Below are 18,673 nucleotides of genomic sequence, written 5' to 3' on the forward strand. Positions count from 1 at the left end.
TGTGACAATGTAATATACATTTGGATGAGTATCATGAATCATATTGTAGGTCAAAGCAAAGTTTAGTGCATTGTGAGTTGTAGGAAGAAAGTTAGGCCATATCATAAGTCCAACCTATGAGTAATCTGTCTTTAACACCTAATAAGTCTAAGAATCAATGACAAGTGGATAAGTGCACTAAATGTGGCATGGTGGCACACTGGTTAGCACTGCTGCCTCAAGCGCCAGGGACTTGGGTTCAATTCCATCCTTGGATGACTACCTGTATGGAGTTTGTACATTCTCCCTGTGTCTGCATGGGTTTCCTTTGGGTGCTCCGGTTTCCTCCCAGAGTCCAAAGATGTGCAGGTTGGGTGGATTGGCCACGATAAATTGCCCCTTTGTATCCCAAGATGGCGAGGTGCATTAGCCATGGGAAATAAGTGGGGTAATGGGGATAGGGCAGGGGAGAAGGCCTGGGTAAGATACTCTGTCAGAGAGTTGCTGCACATTCAATGGACCAAATGACATATCTTCTGCACTGTAGGGATTCTATGATTCTACATTCAGATACACAGGCCAAAGATTATTGAGATCCATTGGGTAATTTAGAAACATAGATATAACAGGCAAAAAAAAACAAAGCTCATCTAGTTTTCTTTTCCAATCCTGGTGGTACCATGTTCCAGTGGTAATGGAGCAGCTAGCTACTCAAAGCTATCAATCTCTATCAATTAGTCTACAACAGGCCCAGGCATGAGATGAGGTAAAACCAGGGAGTAGAAAGCCACAGGATTCATAGGTCCAAAGTCACCTCCTCTTCCCAAGCCATTGTACGCCATCTCATAAATTACTCATTTATTGTTTGTATAGTATTTTCTGAAAGAAATCTACCCAATTTGCATTGAAACAAATGCTTTCGACATCTCACCAGGAGCCTGTCCCACAAACTGACCATTTGCTCCCTAAATTGTCACTGAGATTACTTTTAAATTTGCTCCCCTTTCAAGCGTAGATCAATTCCTACTGTGCTGATTAAAACAGTCTGTCACGATCTGGTTGGAATTCCAGAAGTAGCAATTCATGTGACACATCTGTGCTGCAATTGACCTGGCAGCTGGTGCAGTGTGGGGACAGGAGGAAAGAGGGAGACTGACAGCAAAGTCAGCTGCCTGATTGTTGCAGGAAATGTATATCTTTAACTGTGGGTGGTGATGTGATTGAGTTCGGCTTCATGAGAAGATCATTGCCAACACTCAATAATGCAACGCTTGCTACCTATAACATTGGCGCATTGAGTGCTGACTTGCCAAATTAGAGGGTGCAATCGGAGGAGGGCAGGGTGGGAGGGGGCTCTCTCTAGCTCCATTGGGAGGTCTTCCCTTTAGCGATGGTGGGGGGGGTTCTCCTGGTGTATGGGCAGGGGAGGTTTCCCCTTATGCAGTCACGGGGGAGATCTCTCTATTTCCTTGAGGAGTGGAGGTTCCGGTTTTATCTATCGGAAATCGGGCGCTCTTTTTAAAGGGCACCCCAATCTTGGGATTCCACGTTCCTGGCCTTTTCCGGTCTTGCCTGGTCCCGCTAGTGGGAGTCACGCTGCAGATTTGTTGCGCACAAGGTGCTGGATTATCTCCTGTGGGTGCCACTCTAGGTACATTTTTAAAATAATTAATGGAAATTAATGAAAATAATTAATGGGGGTGACAGTGGTTAGCACTGCTGCTTCCCAGCACCAGGGACCTGGGTTTGATTTCTGGTTTGGGCCACTGTCTGTGTGGAGTTTGCATGTTCTCCCCATGTCTGTGTGGGTTTTCTCTGGGTGCTCCAGTTTCCTCCCACCATCTGAAAGATGTGCTGGTCAGGTGCATTGACCCAGACAGGTGCCGGATATGGTGACTAGGGGAATTTCATAGTAACTTCATTGCAGTGTTAATGTAAGCCTTACTTGGGACTAATAAATAAAACTTCAAACCTTAAGAATGTGGAAATCACCAATCCTAATTGCCCTGATATGGTGGGCCACTTATTTGATCTTACACTGCAGTGGGTTAATACAACTGAGTGGTTTGCTGAGACACTTCAGAGGGAACTTGAGGATTCTTAAGAGAAGAGTCAATACAACTGTGTGGACTGCAGCGTTTCAAGAAGGCAGCTCACCACCACCTTCTCAAGGGCAGACCCCCGCACTAATCCAGGTTGATTCTGGAGATGAGGGTGTTAGCTTATGAGGAGAGATTGAGTAGACTGGGCCTGTACTCGTTGGAGTTTAGAAGGCTGAGGGGAGATCTTATAGAGACATATAAGATAATGAAGGGGCTAGACAGGATAGAAGCAGCGAGATTATTTCCACTTAGAGTGAAAACAAGAACTAGGGGGCACAACCTCAAAATACGGGGGAGTCAATTTAGAATAGAGTTGAGGAGGAACTTCTTCTCCCAGAGAGTAGTGAATCTTTGGAATTCTCTGCCCAGTGAAGCAGTAGAGGCTACCTCGTTAAATGTGTTTAAGTCACAGATAGATAGACTTTTAACCAATAAGGGAATTAAGGGTTATGGGGAGCAGGCGGGTAAGTGGAACTGAACCACTATCAGATCAGCATGATCTTATTGAATGGCGGGGCAGGCTCGAGGGGCTAGATGGCCTACTCCTGTTCCTATTTCTTATGTTCTTATGTTCTAATATGATTCCCGTGGTGGGTGGGATAGGAAAACTCCCCCATGTTCTCTGAATTATTAATCCAGGCCTCTGGATTAGCACTCTAGTAACATGAGCACTACACTATGATACCCTTCTTCCCCATCCTTTTCATTTGCAAAAACTAACTCCTCTGTTGGTTTTAATGACCAATTTGCAGCCTCATCTAAATGGACGGAGAGTTGAGATTTTTCTGGAGATGTAGGTAGTTAATGTTTAAATGTAAAAAAAAGCAAATTCTTTTCCAAAATTACATAACAAGATTTTGAAAATAGCTTCAAAAATAGTATTAATAAGTAAAAAAGTTTTAACAACCTCTGCGTTTTCACTTGTAGATACATCAATGCAAGGGGATTGGCAGGGTAAATAGATGGAGTTGTGGGGATAGGACCTGAGTGGGATTGTGGATGGTGCAGACTCGACGGGCCGAATGGCCTCCTTCTGCACTGTAGGGATTCTTTGATCTCTGCAGTACAAATCCACTAATTGGAACCAGAACGTGAAGTTTTCTCCAGATGGAGGGTACATGCTGGACCCAATATTTTATACCTCAATGTTCTGTAATGCGCTTTTGGCTGAATTCGCTATTTTGTTTCTAATTGTCAGACTAAAAAGCTGCACTGTCTCTGGGCCTCACTTTGTGCTTGACACCCTGTACCTAACTCACTCCATTAACAAAGGCCTTGTTCTTCTTTACCTCACTTCAACCTCAAACATCCTGGGACATTTCTTCAGGGCCGATGCCAAGCAGAGAACCCCATCTTCTGAGGTGCCATTGTTGCTGAGGCTAGGAGAGAAAGGATTAAAAAGAAGCTTGCATGAATACGAACAATGATGTATAAACACAACTGGGCGGGTTTTTCCAGCCCTGCCTGTTGCAGACATTGTCGCAGGTGGGACCCGAAAATCCTACACATTGTGCTTCTCAAGATATATCAGTAAGTGCACCAATACTAGTCAACTCAAATAAATCACGGGCCACTATTCCACTGCACTAATTTGTACACCCTTGATGAATGCAAAAGATCTTACTCTCTTTCCTCACATCCCAATTTTGCTGCAGTTAATTCTTAACTGCGTTTACACCAGTAACATTAGTCACTCATTGTCATACTGTCTGACTGCATCCTCCCCTCGGTGCAATGTGGCACCAGTGATCGTTCATGAATAAAAGAATGAAATGTTAGTGAGCTAATGCATTCAAATAATGTTTAGAGCATTATTTCAGATGGTTAAGGTGTCTCTCACTGGTCTTTGTATTATGTACTTGCATTCTTCCTGAATAGAAACTGCGCCCAGCATCTCTAAAATTAAACCCAAATCCAAGATTTAATGCATAATAAGTGTGCTTACTGTTACAGGTTAATATACCAGGAGCTGCACTTAAGTCTTTTTATGAATAATCAATGATCTATAGACTTACTTGATCAGTTTGGAAATGTCAAAATCTGGCAGGATCTCAACAAGTCTTCTTAAACCTTCATCTTTCAGTTCATTATCAGACAAGCTAAAAAAAAAACAAAGATACTCTTGCTAGCAAAAGGCATTCTAATTAAGATTCAGAGCCTGCAATGATATAACCAGAGACATGGGGTGATATGGGGTAGATTATTCCACAAGGGGTTATTACACAAATAGAAGTGGTTCAGACTGGGCTTCTGCGTATCAGTCAACAGTGCCATGACCTTGACCCCTTTTCCTTGGTGAGGGTCAATATGAAGTGGGCTTCTAGAGGTATCTCCAATTGTCAGAGAGGCTTATTGCTGCCAGAGAGGAAAGGATCATGTTTTTGCTGCAGTGCGTGAGATAGGGAGGGCCCAATATTCCCTCTAAACTGAGAGGCCAAGCAGTAAGTTCCCATGCAGACCAGGCATGAATTGTCCTATAAATTAAATTTAAAGGGCACACATTCTTAAATGGTACAGTGGCATCGTGGTTAGCACTGCTGCCTGATGGTACCAGGGACCCAGGTTCGATTCCCAGCTTGGGTCACTGCCTGTGTGGAGTCTGCATGTTCTCCCTGTGTCTGCGTGGGTTTCCTCGGTTGCTCCAGTTTCCTCTCACAGTCCGAAAGGTGTGCTGGTTAGCTGCATTGGCCACGCTAAATTCTCCCTCAACGTACCAAAATAGTGCCGGAGTGTGGCAACTAGGGGATTTTACAGCAAGTTCACTGCAGTATTAATGTAACCCTATTGTGACGCTAATAAATAAACTTTAAACTAGCTACATGTTACAAAAGTAGAGAGTGTTTTGTTGGGTCTGTTTAAAAGGAAGCAGAAGTCTTTTAGATATTCCTACACTGAATTTTGGATGGGTTTTGAACAAGGTTACATGCAGCAGAGAACTAGTGGAAGGTGGGTCCAAAGGAGTTCTGCAACAGGGTAGATAGTCACATATCAATAACTAGAAAGAAAACATCAAAATCAAGCTGGAAGTGGGTGAGAGGGGCACATTCTTACAAGGTTTCTCACCTTTACTCCATTGTTCCTGAGTTTCAGTGGCTCTTCCCCTGAAATCATTGGGATTGAGTGGGCGAATCCCTAGGGAAAATTCATCCCGCAAGATTTCTAGAAATCTCATTAAGCTAGACACTGCGATCCTCAAATTCAAAGCCAGTGTCATGTAACATGATTCCAGTCATGTTCTTGAATTTAAATTATTCTTCGTCTAGCATCAGCTCTTGGAGGCAGCTTGCACTTAAAGTCACTTCTTCAGTCCTCCTTGGAAACCATTAACGTGTATAAACTGACATATGCACATACAAAATAAGAGCAGAAGTAGGCCATTCGGCCCCTCAAGCTTACTCCGCCATTTGATTAGATCAAGGCTGATCTGATTGTTTTTCATGTTCCACACCTCCATCTACCCCCGATAGTTCTCAATGGAATTAACACGCCAGCCAAAAGTGATGGGGACGGAAAGACAAAATAAAAGACTGAGAAGGAAGACAGAGGCGTTGGTTGCTGGGAACCATTGAAAGAAGAACATGAACCAAGATATAACTTCTGGCTGTCTTTACACTGTTGGGCCACACAGGGCAGGGAAGTTTGAAGATATCACAGAGAAACAATTGGACTTACTCGAGAGATGCCAACTGTGGACAGTGCTGTAGTATTCTGCTGAGAACTGGAACATGCTGTGCGTCTAATTTGCAGTTCACAAGACTGTAAAAGAAGAATATCCAATAGGCATCAGTGTTACTAATTAATGATCCAACAAAACGCTTTAATACAATTACTCTATCCTTTCGTCACTCAATACCCAATATTGCCAGGTGTAAGCCAAGGTTTAGTTGGTAGCACTCACATCTAAGCCACAATGTCATGAGTTTAAGTGTCCAGAAAACAGAAATAGTTTTAAGGAATCTATATTTGCATTGTTAAATATTAGAAATAAGGTATCATTTTAAATGGGTTTAATTTAGTTTTGCTGTGTAAGGAAGGGTAAAATTAGAGTTAGATTCATGCTAGACAAATGTTTTGTATGTGTGGGGGCCTGTGGTTTCAATTAAAACTGTGATTCTACTGTACTTAGAGAGAAAACGGTGTGAAAACAAGCTGGCAGAAGTATAAAGTTGTTGCTTTGAAACCAGGGCACCTTTAGGGTTGGAATGCTTCTTGAGTGGAATTTGAACTGAATTCATCAGCAGTTGCTCTTAGAAGAGAACATCTCTCTGGTTTGCCATACCGTATAGTAATGGTAATGGTCTTCGCAGGAGTGAGGCTAGGAGGCAACCGAGGTTCAACGAACGAAGGAACTTTATTAAGATAATGTGTTCAGTGCAGCTCACAAACCTAGACTGCACAGTTCTGGTAAGAAATCACTACACATACACAACAAAAACAAGTGCAGGAAACTTAAAAAACAGCTGGTTATGAAAACTAGAGAAATGAAGAAAAATTTCTAAGAAGTCTCAAGTTAAAAGAACAAAGAGGTACATGATGGTGGCACAGTAGTCAGCCTCACAGAGCCACAGACCAGGATTGATTCCGGCCTTGGGTAACTGTGTAGAGTTTGTACATTCACCAAATGTCTGTGTGGGTTTCCTTTGGTTTTCTCCCACAGTCAAAGATGTGCAGATTAGCTGAATTGGCCATGCTAAGTTGCTCCTGAGTATCCAAAGACATGTGAGTTAGGTGGATTAATCATGGTAAATGTACAGGGTTGTGGGGATTGGCAGGGTAAGATGCTCCTTTCAAGAGTCAACACAGACTTGATGGGCTGAATGGCTTCCTTCTGCACTGTAGGGACTCTACAGTTCTTTGGTAACAGGGCACTGTTTGTAAAAGTCAAAGTCAGTCTTGGGAAGAGATCAGCTGATGAGGTTTGCTGCAGATGAGCCACATATCTGAAGCAGTCCTAAGGTTTGGAAAACTGATTTCTAATGTTTAACTCAATATTATGTTGGGACTGAGTACCTGAGTTTGTGTATAAACGTTGAAGACAAATGAAACCTGAAAGGGAAGGTGGAAAACCTGACGCTGGATTCATTGGTAAAATGGAGTGGAATCTTTGAGAGGATAGTTGGAAAATCTGGAGTGAATTTTAATGGTAACAGTTAATGGAAAGCATTGCTTGAAAGAAGATTTTAAAGTGTGTCTTTTTAGGGATTGAGTGCGGAAACCCTCATGTGACAATCATCTTGGCAGGGATTGTGAGAGAAATCCATGGGAGGTTGTTTGAGTGGAATCAGCCATTTGTTTGGGAATAGAGTGATATTTTTGAAAACTGTATGCATTTATGAAGCAAAGGGGGAGTACAGGAGTATTGTATCATAATCAAATAAACGTTACGATCTTTTGAGCCAAGGTTCGTTTCTGGAATCTTCCCGACCAATAGTATCATCAACTGGGATTGTAACACAAGTCCCACTCCAGAGCTCTGCTTCCTGTGACTAAGCAGTCCCCTATCCATGCTAACATGTTACCTAAACAACATGAGCTCTTATTTTCATAGAATCATAGAATCACTTGGCTCATCAATTCTGCACCGACTCTCTGACAGAGTAACTTATCCAGGCCCTATCCCTGTAGCCCCACACATTTACAACGGCTGATCCAGCTAACCTACACATGTTGGGACACAAAAGGCAATTTAGCATGACCAATCCACCTAACGTGCACATCTTTCGACTTTTTAACGAAGTAATTTTTATGTGGCCCCTTATCAAATACTTTTTGAAAATGAAACTACATCAGATCGACTGCTTCCCAATTATTCAATCAACCTGCTTGTTACTTCCTCAAAGAACTCTAATAAATTAATCAGACATGATTTCCCTTTCACAAAACCATGTTGATTCTGTCTGATTGGGATTATAATTTTTTAAATGTCCTATTTTTACATCGTTATCCATTAAGTTGATCTTTCTCTACACCATGATAATGGAGTCAAGCATTTTCCTAATGACAGATGCTAGGTGGACTGGATTAAAGTTTCCTGCTTTCTGTCTTTCCTGGTAAGGATTGCACATTATATTGTTTAACACATCTGGCTGCCAAATAGCCTCATACTGGTGAAGATGCAATAGGGACAGTATTGGGGGAGTTTCAAATGCAAACAGAGTGGATTTTTTTTTGGGGGGGGTTGCTGGTGCAGGGCAGAGTAGCACCACTCTCATATCAGGAATTGAAGCCTGGACTATTTTAAGCTTCAGCTGTCCATCCATAGCAGGTGTTAAGGGGCAGCCAGACAAATGTTGGGAAGAGAAGGTTATGAAGTCTGAACATCTCTTTTGCTGGCATATAGATGAGTCATGAAATCATCGGAAAAGCAACCAGCATAAACGAGGACCCCACGTACCCCGGACATGCTCTCTTCCACCTCCTTCCGTTGGGAAAAAGGTACAAAAGTCTGAGGTCATGTACCAACCGACTCAAAATCAGCTGTTTCTCTTCTACCACAGACATTGGGGTGGACCTACCTTGCATTAAGTTGATCTTTCTCTACACCCTAGCTTTGACTGTAATGCTACATTCTGCACTCTCTCCTTTCCTTCCCTATGTACGGTATGCTTTGTCTGTATAACGCGCCAGAAACATTACCTTTCACTGTACACTAATACATGTGATAATGATAAATCAAATCAAATCAAATCGAAAAGGTGGGAAACTTGAAGCAATTGAAGCCCAAAGGTTCCTTGTGGTGGAGTTCTTATTCCTCTGTGTCCCACACAGACCAATTTAACATTACCTTTCAGCACATCTCCTTCTTTCCCTGAGTTGAATGGCCGCAGTTGGTGCGTTGATCACTCAACAGTTAAAAGACCATCTAGGTTCTAATGGCATCACAGAACGTTAATTACTGTAATGCCCACCCTCGTTATCAACGGGGTGCAAGGGCCACCAAATTTTGTTCTGATATTATTAACTGTAGGACAGGTCCAGCTCTGCTGTTTTTTGCCTTTACACTGTCCGGAACCTTATGTACCACTTCCCACTGGGTTAGTCTTTCTTTCTAACATATACCTGGTGCTGCCCCTGCTTCCCACACTCTTTATTGAAGCAGGATTGGTTTCCCAGCTGGCATGGTGAGGGATGTGATGTGTCACCACGCTTTGTGGTGGGACAGACTCTGCTTCTGGAGCCACTCCAGGCCTCATGGCCGTCTGGGGCTGTGCCACACAGCGCAGTGATATGGTCACACCTGACAATGGATGTTGAAACTACAAAATAAGTCTTTACTTCCACAGGGACTGTGCAGTGATCACACCTGCCAAAATTCTTGGGTCAGACATGTCTGCAACAGGTAAATGGGTGAGGACAAGGTTACTTGATTCACTATCTGACACAGGCCCATTCCTACAGCTGTAACTCAGCCAGCTTGGTCAGTGATGGCACTACAGAGTCACTATTGGTGCTGACTTTGGCTTCCACACTTGGAGAATATTTTATGAGCCACTCCCCACCCCCTCCAATAATGCTCAACACAAGAGTATTGTTTTGTCAACTGAATGGGAGCAATAAGTAATCTCTTGTTTTCCATTAACAGCCACAAAGCTTCACACTGAAGATCCCCAATATTACCCCAATGGAAGTATCTGAACTCATGATCTCCACTTACCCAACTCACACTACATGGCACGTATCTTATGATCAGTAGTAGGATCTTTCTCAAGGCACGTTGCCATGGTAACTGTCTCAACAGCTCATGTGACACTCCTAGAAACCACAGACTCCAGCTGCCTAACTTATGTTGTGCATTTTAGCAGCAGTTTGTGTATATTCTGGACTCTCTGAGTGAAAAGTTCTGTATAAATACTCCCTAACCTAAAGATAAAGTTAAATTTCAGATTATTCAGAGGGCTATCTTCCCCGGGCAACATGGCCAACTTCCAGTGAAAAACAGCCTTCTTCCTAACTTTAACCTTCCTCTCCTGAAGGTGTTTCCCTCCACTAAGATTAGGTCCATAGATGGCAGCACTCTCATCAGAATATCTGTCCTTAACTGTTAACTACCCTTGGTCCTGGCAGAGGTCAGAGTTTGGGGTTTCTGCTCTATCACCCGTTTGTTTACTTCCTTGTTCAATATTAAAAACAAGAAGAAAGGGGAAGGGCAGTGTCTGTGGTTTCTGGTGTGGTTCAGTTTAGATTCACATGCGCTGCTGAATAGCACCACATTCGATTAGACAAAAAACACTGCCCATTGCTGGAAAGTCCCCTCATCGCAATTAAAGAGCACATGTTTGTTTCCATTTTCAGTTCAAAGCTCCCTGTCCACTGGAACTGTACCAAAATGCTCAGGCAGGCAGTCAGAACTGAACTGAACTGAACTGCAATATTGACTTCACAAAAAGCATAGTTAGCGGCTAGCTGCTTCAGAACGAGACAACAAAACCATCACAGTATTCACTCGTACCACTTAATAATAATGCTGAATAACACTTAACTACTTCCAGGCAAACTTTCACTTCCCCTTGTAAAGTCACTAGAGTCATCTTCCTACCTATTTGCGGATTTACATTGAGGAACACTTTGGAAAGCAGGTCGGCAATATTGCCTCAGACTGCTGGTACTGGGACCCTGTGCCAACAGTATTACTGATTGGATTACACTGGGGTAAAAGGCTGCTCCTACATAGGATCACCCACATGCAGGCACACAAATATGCATGTATGTATGCACACACGTACACACACACACATGTGCACACACACACACACATATGTACACATATGCATGCAGGCACACACACAGGCACATAGACACACACATACATGCATGCACAAGCACAATAGAAGATTAATCTCCAGGGGCAATACTGTTCATTCCCCGTTTCTGAAGGGTTTTCAGGCAGGTGGTGGCTATAAAATTCTTTGGATCTCCTGCTCACTGGGTTGTCACCCACACGAACATCTCTGCAACTTTACAGAGGGATGGGCAAGGCCTAAGCTGGCCCACCCACCCCCTTGCTCCAATTGAGGTCCTTAAGTGGACGTTACCCACCCAGCCTTAATTTTCAGGCTAGTGAGAGGAGTTCCAGGAGTAGGAGGGGACTCTTGGTTGGGAAGGAGGGAGCCTCCATCAATAGCATCTTTCTAGTAGTGTGCACCTTCCACAATCCTCTCCCCCAAACCAAAAGGTTCTGTCTGCTCTTAATGTCTCATCTCCCACTGGCCTCTCCACCACTCCACGCTCCCCACCTTACCTCTCCTCCCTGCCCTGAGACACCCCTTAAATTTAGCTAGTTCTGAAATCCAGGGACTTAGGCCCTGCTTACTGCAGCTGCAGGAACTAGAGCTACTGGCCAATCAGACTGGCTGACAGCTCTCTGTGAGCTGGGACACCCTCCTGACTGCGGGGCAGAGGTCCTGCCTCCAGCCAATTCACACCTATGGGAGTGGAGTCTGAAATGAGTTTGGGGCAGGCAATATCAGTGGGGATAGAATTACAGAATCATAGAATCCCTCCAGAGTAGAAGAGCCATTCAGCCTATTGGGCCTACACCGACAACAATCCCACCCAGGCATGTAACCCACATATTTACCAAGTTAGTCCCCCTGCCACTAAGGGGCAATTTAGCATGGCCAATCCACTGAACCCGCACATCTTTGGACAGTGGGAGGAAACCGCAGCACCCGGAGGAAACCAATGCAGGCACGGGGAGAATGCGCAGATTCCATACAGACAGTGACCCAAGGCCAGCAGTGGATCCGGGACCCTGGCACTGTGAGGCAGCAGTGTTGACCACTGTGCCGCCTGGATCTATTCCCCACCAGGATGTATACGCTGCTGACTCCATAGGGACAGAAATATAACCCCGCCATTCGAAAAATCCTGGCCCAGCAAACTGCTGTGAACAAACCTTGTGGAAAATCATGGAGGCCTTAACAGGGAATTACACATTTTGTAAAAAAAAGATCGGAGATGTGGAGGTGCTGTTTGATTGGGCTGGATGGTCAGCGGTAGGAGGTCATGTGATGAGATCTCCAGGCAGAGTTGATAAGCAGAGCAGAGCTGGGCTGCTCTGTCTCGGGAAGTTAGAAAAGATTGCTGACAAGGCTGGGATTGGCTGCCAAAGGTGGAGGTCACTGGACAAACTCAACCCCTTGCTCTGGTCCAAAATCTCTAGCAGCAATTGCTTGTTTGTTTTAAAATGAAGAAGCAAGCTTCACAAGGTTAATCCAGCCTAAATAAACCATGGAAAAGTGAACACATCAGAGACTCGCCATTCCAATTACATTGATGTGATGTCTAAGCGAGGTGACTGACACATTTGCTGGCAGCCTTCCTGATGGGATTACTCACAAATATTTCAGGGGAAACAGCTTCACCCTGTTTACAGTAAACAGGTAGCAGCGTTCACCAATAGCAATCACCATGCCCTACAGGAACGACACATAAACACGAGTTAAGATAACACCCTCAGGATCCACGTCAAGCCGTGTACTTGAACAGAACACATCAGGTAAAAGATAATGGGAATACATTTTCACCTTGTCACCTGGGTATAAAACTGGCATCAGCCAACTGCTCATCATAGGAATGCCTCTTTCTCATCTCTATTGAAATCAATAGAGTTCAGACTGGGTGAATTCTGTTCTAGCCATCAACCAGGTCAAGTTGAACATCCACTTCAATAGCTTAGATTCTTCCCCCTTCCATTTATTTTCTGCCAATTCAGGTGCAATTGGCACCAGCAAATTCCCTTCTTCTCCAGCATCCTCCTCTCCCATTTTCTTTATTACACTTCTCAGAAATTATGCTCTCTGGATCTTGGGCGTAAGTTGGAAAGAAAAGAAAATACCTTGCAAAGAAAAAGATGCCATCTCCAAAACTCCCCGGCAAACCTGAGCTGTTTCCCATGACTGAAACTGCCAAATTCCACCCGTGGTTAGGTGTCAGCCACAGCTCTTAATAACAAGGTTGTGAGATCAAGTCACGCTCCAGGAATTTAAGAACCAGATAGAGAGAAATTTGTCAATGTAGCGCTGCTTCTGGCAGCTCAGTGCAAGTTTACTTTGATCCCCTGGGGGCAGCTGATATCAAGGGCTGCTACTATTCGATGTGTGTGGCTTTCCTCATTGATATAACTGATGAACAGGCTGCACAGATTGCATGTGGCCCTGGTCTGCCAGGGAAACAATATAATATCTACAACTTCACATGAAGCAGCATTCGCAGCTGTCACACCATTGCACTACTGAGGGAGTGCTGCACTGTTGGAGGTGTACTGTTTCGGTTCAGATGTAAAACTGAGACCTGACCTGGCCTGTAGAATAGATGTAAGAGATCCCAAGATACTATTCAAAGGAGAGCAAAGGAATCCTTCTCAATAAACTTCATCAACATTCGTCTCTCAACTGACAGCACCCAAAGGAGATCTCAGAATCATAAAGTGCAGAAGAGGCCCTTCAGCCCATCAAGTCTGCACCAACACACAGGAAATACTTGAGCTCACATCTAATCCCATTTATGAACACTTGATCCATAGCCTTCAATGTTATGATGTGCCAAGTGCTCATCCAGGTACTTTTTAACGGATGTGAGGCAACCTGCTTCTACCATCCTCCCAGGCAGCGCATTCCAGTCCGCCACCACCCTCTGGGTAAAAAGATTTTCTTCACATTCCCCCTAAATCTCCTGTCCCTCACCTTGAACCTATGTCCCCTCATGACTGACCCCTCAGTTGAGGGCAACAGCTGCTCCCTATCCACTCTGCCCATGCCCCTCAAATCGATTAATTCCAACTTGCCCTTGAATTGGGTCGCTCCAACAATAATAATGCAAGGCGATCCAACCACTCATCATTAAATGCTCTATCCCAGGCAGCACCCTGGTGAATCTCCTCTGCACCTCCTTCAGTGCTATCACATCCTCCTGGAATTCTCCAGTTTGTTCTTCCAGGTGACAGAGGACATTGGTTAGGAAGTGTTGTCAAAGGAGCTGTGGCGAGTTGCTATCTTGTGGATGGTACACATGCAGGCATTGTGTGCCAGTGGTCCAAAGGACACAGTAGGATACATTTTCCAGCTCTTCACACATGCCTTGCACACCTTGAGCACAGATAGAGGGACATGGGCCCTCCATCTTCTGATGTGTATCTGTAACATGCAAGAGGCCTCATCTAGAGCTGAAATTGGAAAAATCACTCAGAGCAAGGTAGGACTGATGCAATTTTTTATTACAATCTGACTAACTTCCACCGACATCCAGCTTGTTCTGGCCTCATCACTGGTTCTATGCTGTGGGCACATTTGGGCAGGTCTGCCCTGACTATTTTTTGGTAAGAAGTGGAAGGGGCTGAGGGGCAGAGTAGGGCAGAGCACGGGGCAGTCTTCATCTATCTGGTGCTAACAAAGAGCGCCTGAAATGAAACCTGATCCACTTGGCAGCAACAAAGCCATACAAAAAAATAAACAAAAAAAACTGGTTTATCACAGCTTCCAGCATTAACCTTGAGTCACACTAGAATGCCGCATGTTCTCTCCTTATCTCCACCATAGCACTAAAGTCATCTGGGAATGGTACCTCCCATCTCCCCTCAGCCCCCATATTCCTGCAATCGGTTTAGAATGTTCTCCGAGCAAGGTGGGACTAGGTTGTTTGAATTGATGCTGGACAGGGCGACACGATGGCGCAGTGGTTAGCACTGTTTCCTCACAGAGCCAGGGACCCGGGTTCGATTCCTGACTTGGATGACTGTCTGTGTGGGGTCTGCATGTTCTCCCCATGTCTGTGTGGGTTTCTTCTGAGTGCTCCAGTTTCCTCCCACAGTCCAAAGATGTGCAGGTTAGATGGATTGGCCCTGCTAATTTGCCTCTTAGTGCCTGAAATTGTGCAGGTTGGGTGGGATGAGCTATGGTAAATGTGCGGGGTTACAGGGATAGGGTGGGGGATGGGCCTGGGTAAGATGCTCTGTCAAAGAGTCAGCGCAGATTCGATGGGCTGAATGGCCTCTTCTGCATCGTAGAGATCCTATAAAAAACTGCGCACTGAGCAAAGCGAGATGCCAGGATGCGGTCTATCCAGTACCTGAGTTTCCTGAGTAGTGCCTCATGATTGCCTTCACATTCCGTCAAAGGTGACAAAGACCTGGAGGACCTGTGTAATGAAAGTCAAGTGAGTGAATTCTGAAAACCTATAGCAGCAGAGTCAATTCACTTTTACTTTAAACTGAAATACCTGTTCATTGTATTGGTCAGCGAGTCTGTGAAAAATCTAACTGTTGCAATGTTCCCACCATCACTGGAAGAAATTCAATGTATATATTAGTTCAGCTTCTTTGCCATTTTCCATCCATAATAATATCTCGAACTATGTACTTGAATTTTATAGAATCATAGAAGCGTAGAATCCCCACATTCGGCCATCTTGTCTGCACCGAGCACAATCCCACCCAAGCGCTATCCCCGTAACCCCACATATTTACCCTGCTGATCCCCCTGACAGTAAAGGCAATTTAATATGGCCAATCAACCTATCTCGCACATCTTTGGACTATGGGAGGAAACCGGAGCACCCAGAGGAAATCCACGATGTGACAACAGACAAAACTAATGCTATTGTGCACACAGGCAGTAGGAGGATGACCCAGCTTGCAGCAGCAATTTGAATTTGCTTATTCACATGAGGCATTTCCACCTCATTTCCCTGATGCAATTTCTCACTTTTGCACAGCCTCCCCAAACCAGGGTTACAGGGCTTGTGGTCCTGATTCAGCATTCCCACTTTCCACACGAGTCAAATCAGGCTATTAAACCTTACCCAGGCCCATCTGGAAAATGGAAGAGGACCTTATTAAGATCCTAAAACAGAAAATGCTGGAAAATCTCAGCAGCTGTGCAGAGAGAACAGAGCCATTGTTTTGAGTCTGGATGATCCTTCGTTCTGAGGAGAACCATTTGGATAAGCTCACATCCACAACCGATAAAAATTTAGGACAGAATTTTCCTGTCCCGTCCACCACGGGAATCGTAGCGGTCAGGACACGGACCATACAAAGGTCCATTGTCCTCAGGTAGGTTTTTCCAGCCTTGGGCAAGCGCGGCCAGATAATCCCATCCTGTTTTCCTTCCATCCTTCTGCATTAGTCAGAGCTAGTTCTGAGCCCAAGTCTGCAATGTACTGACTGCAGAGTTACATTGATTGACAGTTTGATCAGAAACCACATTCCAAATAGACCATGTGTATGAACATGCCATGTGTTTACCTGCTTCCTCTACTATTATGGCACAGATATTTGACCAATTTCAAATAAATCAGTAACCCCCCGCCACTAAATGGCATCAAGTGTTTACCCAGAAGAATCTCACGGTAGAATCTCAGGGTTTTCCATCAATAAATAGTTTGTCCCACCATGGGATGGTGTTCCATGGATACCAGTTACCTTTTACTTTACCCAAGTAGCTATTATCAGAGGGAGCAAATCTTAGCAGGATGTCTAGTAAGAGAGTGGAGGGGGCATCACAGCTAAAGTTAATTCTGTCTTCAGCTCACCCCTCACTCATAAACCTGCCAGCAGCAGGCACTGGCAAGCAGTTAGAAGTGTGATGATTTTTCTTTTCTCCTTAACCCGAAAGCAGGAGAGACAACTGTAATTTCTTTTTTATCGGAGGAAATATCAGTCAGTGGTTCTGGGTGTAATGGGTGAACAGGACTGGCTGCAGGTCAGGTATAGCAGCAAAAAGACTGAGGTTGCTGGAGAGTGAAAGATGGGACATCAGCCAGGAATCCGTGAGAACATTGTGGTCATTCCGTAGTTGGACCTTTCTGGGCTCTGCTCCACACTCAGCCGTGCTTTTAGCAATGGCCACGATGGAATATTAAATGGTAGAATTTTATACCCAATCATAACAACATGTTGTTCTTTTTCTCTCTAGTCCCTGGTAGATTGACCAACACCAGATTCCCACATTAGTTGATTGAGGCTGTGCTTGAAGGAAGCATGTTTCAGAGATGGAAGCACAACACTGTGTGCCAATTCCCCAACCCACTCCTCCACTGAACATAGCTCCTCCTCGCTTCCTCCCATTGCCAGGGGCACTGAATTTACCCTGTAAGCATGAAGCCCTTGTATCAGCATTAATAGGTATTGGAAACAACCAGATTGGTTCAAATCTGGTTATTGTTATCATTGTGTGATAACGTCATCAGCGAAACCATTCCTCGACATTCCAGGAATCTGACTCAGGCCCAGCTCTGAAGGTCAAGAACAAAACAAGCTGAAGAGATTTGCAGGAGGATTTTGGGTGGGTTTCTCCCTCACTCCAATGTGTTTACTGATGGCAGAGGCTGCACATCACTGGCCACTGGCAGGACCTCCTGGTCCCGCTGATGTCCATTCCGTTCAGTGTGGGTCACCCGTCCCATCGCTGGAGAACCCACCATGGGAGACTGCCTTCAGCAGAACTGGAAGATCCCACTGGCAGGACGACCTGGAAAATCTGGCCCATGGAGTTGGAAGGGTTTCTTACAAACAAGCTTTAAAACAACTCGATTGCTCCCATTGCAGGAGACAATCTGATGGATTTGATGGCACCTCTTCAGCTACTTGCTGCTGCCCACTGCAATGAAGCCTGGAAGTCACCAGAGGACTATGATCTGCTCATCCCTCTCTGAGCGAGTGAGAGAGAGTTGACTGGCGGTGATTTAACCTGAGGGTCACCACACTTCAGGCAAGGGGCACGATTGAGAAGGTGAGTCCAATGTAGATAACCTCAGCCGGTACAGGAATTGAATACACATTGTTAGCATCACTCCACATCACGAACCAGCTGTCCAGCCAACTGAGCTAACCAACCCTCTATGCCCACAGTCATCCCCAATTCAATATCCTGCCCAGCATAATGAAATTTCCTGAAGTCTCCCAGTCCTCCTGAATAACCTTACTTCTCAGCAACAATATCCCCCACCCCACCCCTTGTACCCCCCCTCCCCCTCAGCCCCTATACCTTATTTATGATGCCATATAGCTATATATAATCCTCAGTGTATGCATACAGACGGTTGATGTAATAGTCTATAGTACAGGATGTACAGGATTTTACTGCGTTAAATCACATCAGAATATTAGCAAATGTCTTGTACAAAATTTCTCCAAAGATCTCTCCTACCTGACAGAGATATCCAGGATATTCGGACAAGTGCTTATTGCATTTGCCATTATAAGAATACCATTTACAGTGATGTTATTGCCACCCAATCTGGAGTAAAAGAAAGAATTCATGTCATATTTACAGAATTCTTATTTCTTACAAATTTATAAATAAGCAAGGGCCAACTGCAATGACCACCAAACTTTTTAAAGTTTTTTTAAGTTTACTTATTATTGTCACAAGTAGACTTACATTAACACTGCAAAGAAATTATTCTGAAAATCCCCTAGTTTCCACACTCCTGGTGCCTGTTCGGGTACACTGAGGGAAAATTTAGCACCTAACCAGCACGCCTTTTGAACTGTGGGAGAAAACCAGAGCACCCGGAGGATATCAACGTAGACATAGGGAGAACATGCAGACTCTGCACAGACTGTGACCCAAGCCAGGAATCGAAACCAGGTC

General features: G+C 44.5%; 1 protein-coding gene across 1 annotated transcript in view; it reads right to left on the reverse strand.

Moving 5' to 3' along the window:
* The window catches only part of nlrc5 (NLR family, CARD domain containing 5), a 171,937-nt gene that overhangs the window by 91,051 nt on the left and 62,213 nt on the right, over positions 1-18,673 (reverse strand). The window contains exons 10-15 of the mRNA XM_080187115.1: positions 18,227-18,316; positions 15,297-15,359; positions 15,147-15,215; positions 5,754-5,837; positions 4,097-4,180; positions 3,371-3,460 (exon numbers count right to left, since the gene is read on the reverse strand). Of these exons, the coding sequence (XP_080043241.1) occupies positions 3,371-3,460; positions 4,097-4,180; positions 5,754-5,837; positions 15,147-15,215; positions 15,297-15,359; positions 18,227-18,316 (480 nt within the window). The remainder of the gene's footprint in view (positions 1-3,370; positions 3,461-4,096; positions 4,181-5,753; positions 5,838-15,146; positions 15,216-15,296; positions 15,360-18,226; positions 18,317-18,673) is intronic.

Source organism: Carcharhinus amblyrhynchos, chromosome 4 (assembly GCF_965287045.1).
Source record: "Carcharhinus amblyrhynchos chromosome 4, sCarAmb.v2.hapA, whole genome shotgun sequence".
NCBI lineage: Eukaryota > Metazoa > Chordata > Chondrichthyes > Carcharhiniformes > Carcharhinidae > Carcharhinus > Carcharhinus amblyrhynchos.